The sequence below is a fragment of the Carlito syrichta genome, unplaced genomic scaffold (assembly GCF_000164805.1).
Source record: "Carlito syrichta isolate Samal-C Ts95f unplaced genomic scaffold, Tarsius_syrichta-2.0.1 Scaffold313394, whole genome shotgun sequence".
In the NCBI taxonomy this organism is placed as follows: domain Eukaryota; kingdom Metazoa; phylum Chordata; class Mammalia; order Primates; family Tarsiidae; genus Carlito; species Carlito syrichta.
This window is the reverse complement of record NW_007257490.1, coordinates 129,817-137,770: the sequence shown is the minus strand read 5'-3', so window position 1 is coordinate 137,770 and position 7,954 is coordinate 129,817. Positions and strand designations below refer to the sequence as shown.

At 35.6% G+C, this 7,954-nt stretch overlaps 1 protein-coding gene across 1 annotated transcript; it reads right to left on the bottom strand.

Moving 5' to 3' along the window:
- Positions 1-2,736: 2,736 nt before the first annotated feature.
- Positions 2,737-3,681, bottom strand: LOC103272960 (olfactory receptor 51V1-like). The gene has a single exon (XM_008070424.1). It carries the CDS (start codon positions 3,679-3,681, stop codon positions 2,737-2,739), a length of 945 nt encoding a protein of 314 aa, XP_008068615.1.
- Positions 3,682-7,954: the final 4,273 nt, after the last annotated feature.

The following is a 7,954-nucleotide window of genomic DNA, read 5'->3' as shown; positions in this document are numbered from 1 at the left end:
GTTTCATTCTCAAATTTCCTAAGTATAAATAAGGGCCCAAATAAATCTAAAACAACCACACATTTTTCTTGAATACAGTTCTTCACTGATTCTTCTTCCATCTCTATCTTATACATTCTATGATTAAGACTAGGATTTAAGACTTTTTTAAAATATTAAACTCAAACTAGAAGTTTATTAAAAATAATACATTGTACTCTAATGTATACACATATATACTCTATTATTGAAAAGCAAATATCTTTTAAATGTAAAACCAGCTGTTATATTTCGTTACTTAACCTTAAATTTTTTTTTATCTTTTTAAAGAATATTTGTTATCACTTAGCTCAACGTAGCTCATTGAGACTGATAATTAAGTTCGTGAACTCATCCTAGAAAACTTGCTACATACCTCATTGCTGAATATCTCTTCTGTCACCTTCAAAGTACTCTACTTGGGAAGATATGCACTGATGTCAGTGTTTGGTTCATTTGTCAAAGCAATTTTGAAATTTTTTTCTGGAATTGCCGTCATTGTATTACCCTGATGTCCTGAATGTCATCAAATGTCTTCCTTTCACTATTTCCATTCTCTTTGGGTAAAGAAAAAAGTCACTGGAGACCAGATGAGGTGAGTAAGAAAGGTATTTCAATACAATTATCTCTACAATGCTGCCAAAGTAAGCGCGCAGTCGTAGGTTCTGGAACTAATTATCAGACATCAGCCACAAGTAATGACGGCTCTGACAACCATTCCAAAAAACGAGAACCTAAATTTCTTTAGCAAGTGGACTAGGCCCTGGCATCCATGCATATCTTCCCAAGGGGAGTACTTCGAAAGTGACCATAGTGATATTCAGCAATGGGGTACGTCGCACATTTTCTAGGATGGTTTGCAAACCTAAGCACTGGACCACGTATATTTCCATGTGTTCTAATATATTTCACATTTCTCTCAAACCAGTACCACCCCTTCAGCAATACATACTATAAGATTTAGTCATGGAATTAATGAGTCAGAATATAGAATTTAGAAAAGAGGAGACAATCATAAATTCGTATATCTGGAATAATTCTTTTAGGGGTTTACAGAGTTTGTTCTCAGAAATATAACAGCAGTTCTATGAAGTAATCAAAATTAGCTTATCTAATAGCATATGTTAGTATTTTTCCTTGTATTTTGAAATGAAAATGAGGATGATGAAGATAACTTGGTGCTACAGATAAAAACTTAACAGTGTCTTCACCTTTTAAAGGTCTTCATGAGAAATGCCACAAGATTTAGTTTAGACTAGACTTCATTTTTTCAAATTGCTAGCAATCTGATTTTATATAGTTATTAACAAGTACTTATTTTCCCCACTAGCATAAAATCTCCTATCAAAAAGAAGTCTTGCCTTATTGATATGTATCAAATCAACAAAAAAATAAGAGAAAATCCAAAAAGACAAATAAGTAGATCATTTCTTTTAAAAAGTAAGATCATTTCAATTTCTGTAAGAATGATAGTGAGAGTGGTGATTATTTATAGATAGTGAAAATGATGTTATAATTTCATATATATGTGAAATCTTTTTTAAAGTTCAAATATATTAATACAGAGAATAAAATTATGATTACCAAGTTCACTGACAGGGAGACCAAATGGAGAGAAGTAACTTGAAAGATGAAAAGTAGAAAATATGTAGAATAAATAAGTAAAAAATACTATGTAGCCGGGTTCGGTGGCTCAGCCTGTAATCCCGTGCCTTTGGGAGGCTGAGGTGAGTGGATTACCTGAGCCCACGGGTTCGAGACCCGCCTGGGCAGGCAAAACCTCATCTCTACAATAAATCAAAAAATCAGTCGGGCGTGGTAGTGCATGCCTGTAGTTCCAGCTACTTGGAAGGTTGAGGCAGAAGGATCGCCAGAGCCCAGCAGGTCGAGACTGTAGTGGTTGGGAGGGGCCACTGCACTCCAGTCTGGGCGACAGAGTGAGACTCCAACTCAAAAAAAAAAATACTATGTAAAACAAGAAAATTATAGTTAATAAAAGTTAACTTATTTTCTGAACTTTCATTAAACAAGTATATTATAGCTGCTCTGCCATGAAGATTAGGTTGGGTACCACCAATATGAGATGATGGATATGTCAATATGTTTCATTATAGTAATTATTTATTATATATATATCTTACAACATCGTGTTGCATATGTTAAATATACACAATAAAATTTATTTTCAAAAAGCTAATAAAAGTTCCTTTGAGCTGAGAGTAATAGTTTTCTATTGAAAGATTAGTGAGAATATGAGTAATAATGTTTTGGAATGTCTCACAAATGAACTATTAGCCAGTCTGACAAAATACATTTGATGTCAGAGACCAATTGTAGTTTCTATGTTAATCAAGGTAATAATATCAAGTGGTCAATAAATTGTGCCTCTTTTGATGGACATAAACTGTGTGTTAAGATGACTTGTTTGTAAAAAGTTTTTTACAAAACAAATACCTATGGACAATTGAAAACATGATCTTTATTACACAGAAACGTTAAGGACATGATAAATTACTCTTAGATCTTTCAACACTAAAATTGAATTAAAAATATGAATAATTAAGCTATCTTTGATACTTAAATTTTTCAATTAATGTCATCTTAATGTTTCATTACCTTATTTTTAACCTTTCTTAAATAAATGTATTTCTTCTCCCTCCCTGTATAGTAATAGTGCTCTGCATCTGAGATACTTACATCTATTTGATTTAAGATGTTTTATTTCCTCTTCATGGAGAACAATCTCTGAATCCTGCCTCGGATCTGTTGGGTCTTCACACTATAGATGATCGGGTTCATCAGAGGCGGAAAGATGATGTAAATGTTGCCCATGAGGACATGGACTATAGGAGAAAGGTGCTTTCCAAAGCGATGCACCATGGTCAGACCAATGATTGGGATGTAGAAAACCAAAACAGCACAGATGTGGGAGAAACAGGTTTGAAAGGACTTGAACCTCTCCTCTCGAGATGCAATAGCCCAGACAGAATGCAGGATCAGGATGTAGGAGATGATAATTAGCACAGAATCAAACAAAAGATTACAGATCACCAAAGCAAGGGCATAGAAGCTGTTGAAATGGATGTCAGAGCAGGCTAGTCTCAGCAGGTCTTGGTGAAGGCAAAAAGAGTAAGAAAGGACATGGGAACGGCAGTAATGAAACAACTTTAGGCGAATTATAGGAGGCATGATGAGTATAAAACTCCTAACTAAAATCCCCAGCCCAATTTTGATGATCCTGGCATTGGTCAATATAGATGTATACCTCAGAGGATTAGAGATTGCTGTGAAACGATCAAAAGCCATCGAGAGAAGGATTCCAGACTCCATGCCTGATAGACCATAAATAAAGAAAGTTTGAGCAATGCAGGCATCCAGGCTAATCTCCTGGCTAATCCCCCACAGGATCCCCAGCACCGTGTGTACTGTGCACAGCCCCATGCACAGATCAGTGAGAGCCAGCATGGCCAGGAAGTAAAACATAGGCTCATGCAGGCTTGCCTCTGTATGGATCACATGCAGCACCAGGCAGTTCCCTGAGAGTACCATCGCATAGATACAGGAGAAGGGGATGGAGAGCCAGGGATAGTACTTCTTCAAGCCAGGGAAGCCTGTTAGCAAAAAGGTTGAGGAATTGGTGTCATGAGCAGGAAAAGTAGACATTTATAACTTGAGGTATTTTGTATATGAGTCAGATATTATTTCCATTTGGCGATAACATTCATACAACTCTTTTTCTTCCTACAGGAAAGATTTGAGCGAAGGTGAGAAACTATGTAACATGAAGTTCATTAGATTAAATTAGATTAAAGTTGTTAGGTAGCCTCTTTGCTGTTTACATCCTGTATACAGGTACATCTGTACACTAAGTGTATTGTACAATTTCTACCCTAGTAGAATACTGAAGGTAAAGAAAAGAAAAACTGATGAAAATGAATTTTATCTTTTTTCAAGTAATTCAAGATTATAAAGAATTTTATTTCCAAAGTATGTATTAAACCTTTAGTGTCATTGTGAAAAGCAGTTACCCATTGCCTTTTCTTATATGCTGATATTCAGTCTGTTTTTTCTATCCAACAATTCTTGCTCAAAACTCAAATCAGTTTGAAAAACCCAAAGGTAGATTTGCCACTTTGTTCTCTCAAGGTAATTTATATATGTTTAAGTCCTTCATCAGGGGAGAACTATAGGGCTGTGATTACATCATCATCAAAGATGAGACTAATGGATATTCTTGAATTCATGTCCCCAGGGATGTTTTATTACTATTTTAAAGAGAATGATGAAACTATTACTTACCTGACAGCAATTGGAAATTCTCCACAGACAGTGTATTTGTATTATTTAACAAACAGTTACATTATTAGTAATAACTTAGATGTACCAAGGACTATTCTAGGCATTTAAAAAATATTTGATAATTTAATCCCCACACAAACATTAAGAAATAGGTGCTATTATGAGCCTTGCTTTACAGAGAGTAAATTGAATTCAAGAATAGTCAAATAGCTGAGCACTACTAGGGGAAGGAGGAAGGTAGGAAGGTGCGGAGGACCCAACAACACAAAGGGTGTGTAGTCTACTGTTATGACCGAGTAAGCAAGAAGAAGCTATGCCAGCAAGTTGAGTTTAATTAATTATGTATTTATTAAACGCATGGGTCATGAGTAGGCAAACGCCAGAAAAACTCTTGGCAAATTGGTGCAGTTTGTGACAAACTTTTATAGGCAAAATTTTCAACATTGGCTACATATAGCAACTTAGTGACTTTAGCAATTATTAACTAACAACTTGGCAACCAAAAGGGAACTTTGATTGTTAAGGAGCTTTGATTAATTTATGTCAGGTGGGTATAGCCAGTTCCCAGAAAGTCCCTGGAGTTCTGTCATTAAGATACAGTTTAAGGTAGTTTCATAGAAACAAGGAAGAAGAATCATTATACAATGGAGTTACCTTGGTTAGGTCACTAACAGAATATAAGAACAAACTATGAAAATATCAAAGTATAACATTTGATTTCAGTTAACAAAGCATACAATTACACGGGAACTATGGCGAAGGAGTTCTGTAATGGTCAGCAGGCAACGGTCAGCATAACCTGCCCAAAGGAGACAAAACTGGGGGTCTGTAGTCATGGGATTGTTACTGTAATTATACGTAGGCATTGATTTTTAGGTCAGGTGGATAACTAAGATGAGTTTTAAACAAAATGGAGTAAGCTGGTTAATATTACTACTTTGCTAGCAATTTGATTTTATTAACTGATTTCGTTTATTTCACTACTACCAACAGGAGTAAGACCAAACTTCACCTGCATGCAACCTGCTTATATAGTAAAGCCTCAATTTACCCCACAACTTCATAATAAATAACTTAATTATATTTTTAAAAACAGTTAAGTAGTGTGCCAACGTTTTGCAGCATCTAAGTGGTCAATCTTTGAATACAGAAAGTCCGATTTCAGCAGTCATATTCTTTTTTTTTTTTTTTTTTAAGTTGGAGTCTCACTTTTTGTGGCCCAGGCTGGAGTGTAGGGATATGCTCTCTGCCACCACAGCCTTGACCTGCTGGGCTTAGGCGATTCTTCCATCTCAGCCTTCCAAGTAGCTGGAACTACAGACGCACGTCACCACACCCTGCTAGTTTTTGTGATTTATTGTAGAGACAAGGTTTCACCAAGTTGTCCAGGCTGGTCCCAGGCAGTCCCCTCGCCTCAGCCTCTCAAAGGGCTGGAATTACAGGCTGAGCCACGGGGTCTGGCCAATGATGTTGTTGTTGTTGTTGTTGTTGCTTTGGTAAGATGTGGGTTATAAGTCAGGATGGGGTATATAAGTGGTCTAAGTACAAGTGAAGCTTTGGGTCTCCCATTGGATGCCACTTCACCTGGATTAGAATCAGGCACCCTTATTGATGTTATCTGCTCTCCTCCAACAGTGTCTTGCTACTTTAAATCTCTTTTTTTGCAGTATGATGATAGGTGTTTGGGGTCCACTTATGAGTGAGAACATGTGGTACTCAGTTCTTTGTTTCTGTGACAGACCACTGACTATGATAGACTCCAAATCCATTCTAGTTGCTTTGAAATCCATAATTTTGTCTTTCTTTATGGCTGTGTAATATTCCATTGTATATATGTACCACTTTTTTTTATCCAGTCCAGGTTTGATGGGCAGCACGGTTGATTCCATTTTTGTTATTGTAACTAGTTCTGCAATAAGCATGCATGTACAGGTACCTTTTTTGTAGATTATTTTAAGTTCCTGCAGGTATATTACCTGAAGAGGAATTGCTGGATCATTGAAAGAGGAATTGGAAGATCAATTTCTAGTTTTTTTAGGAATTGCCACATTGTTATCCATAGAGGGTGAACTAGTTTGCATGCCCATCAACAGTTTAGAAGTGTTCCCTTTTCTCAGCATCCTCGCCAACATCTGCTGTTTTTTGTTTTATTTATGATAGCCATTCTTACTGGAGTTAGGTGATATCTCAGTATGATTTGATTTGTATTTCTCTGATGAGTGAGGCTGAGCATTTTTTCATGTATTTGTTGACTGCTTGTTTATATTCCTTGAGAAGTGTCAATTCATGTCTTTTGCCCAATTTTTTTTAAATGGGACTGTTTTATTTTTTTTCTCCTTTCAGCACTTTTGAGTTTTTTGTAAATCCTGGATGCTAGGTCTTTGTCAGATATACAGCTAGCAAATACTTTTACCCATTCTGTGGGCTGTAGCACTTATGTTCTTAACTACTCTCCTCTGTCTTAAGTTTTTGTCTTCAGTGAGATTCTTTTAGTCCCTCACTGAGACTAATACTTACTCATTGTGTATTAAGCTGCACATTTTTCCAATATTCATTTAAAAGTTGTATACCTTTTCCTGCACCTTAAATACATTCTATCACTTGTATTATAGACATAAAAGTTGCAGATAAAGATATGTAGTTTAAAAAAATTAGACTAAGTAATCTATAGGTAAATTAAGTATTCATTTTCTATAGATAATTAGGCTAGATTTGTATATTTCTTATTCCACTTGTCAGATTAGCATTTTCCCAATCAAGAAAAAGGCAGGGATAACTGTTTTTCTGTTTTTATTTTTCCCTTTATTCATAGGCTTTTTGTCTATGCTTTCATTGCTCTCAAAAGATGCCCACATTATTAAATGTACCGAACATAATCTTATTTGAAAACAACAGATATACATGATCCAAATCAAATTAAAATATTCTATGTCCTTTATTCAATACTCATGAAAACACTAAATAAGCACTGAGATTATAATAGCATAATGTTACCACTTGTGTTGTTATTAAAAATATAAATACCATTTTAGCAAAATTCTGTACTCAAAATCTGCTCTAAATATAGTTTGGTAATTTTATTACACATTTTTTCAGAATATAGTAAGAAGGGTAAGAATAGTAATAATAGAGGAAAATAACATTTACATTTTATTATATTATGAATCAACACTCTCCTAAATTTGCATTATATAAGATTGAGTGAAACTTTACCCCAGTGTTTAGTGACAAACTCACATCAGTATATTGTGTAAATCAAAGTGTAATATATATATATATATATATATATATATATATATTTTTTTTTTTTTTTTTTTAGTTGGAGTCTCACTCTGTCGCCCAGACTGGAGTGCAGTGGCCGCTCCCAGCCACCGCAGCCTAGACCTGCTTGGCTCCGGCGATCCTTCCGCCTCAGCCCTCCAAGTAGCTGGAATTACAGGCATGCGCTACCACGCCTGGCTGATTTTTTGATTTATTGTAAAGATGAGGTCTCACTGCCCAGGTGGGTCTCGAACCTGCGGGCTCAGGCAATCCACTCACCTCAGCCTCCCAAAGGCGCAGGATTACAGGCTGACCCACTGAGCTCTGCTTAGTATATTTTATATATGAATGAGTAAAGAAAAATAATTTAACTTTA

What these genes read in the sequence shown, in the direction of transcription:
- LOC103272960 (XM_008070424.1), bottom strand. Translation starts at nt 3,681, where the DNA reads ATGTCTACTTTTCCTGCTCATGACACCAATTCCTCAACCTTTTTGCTA.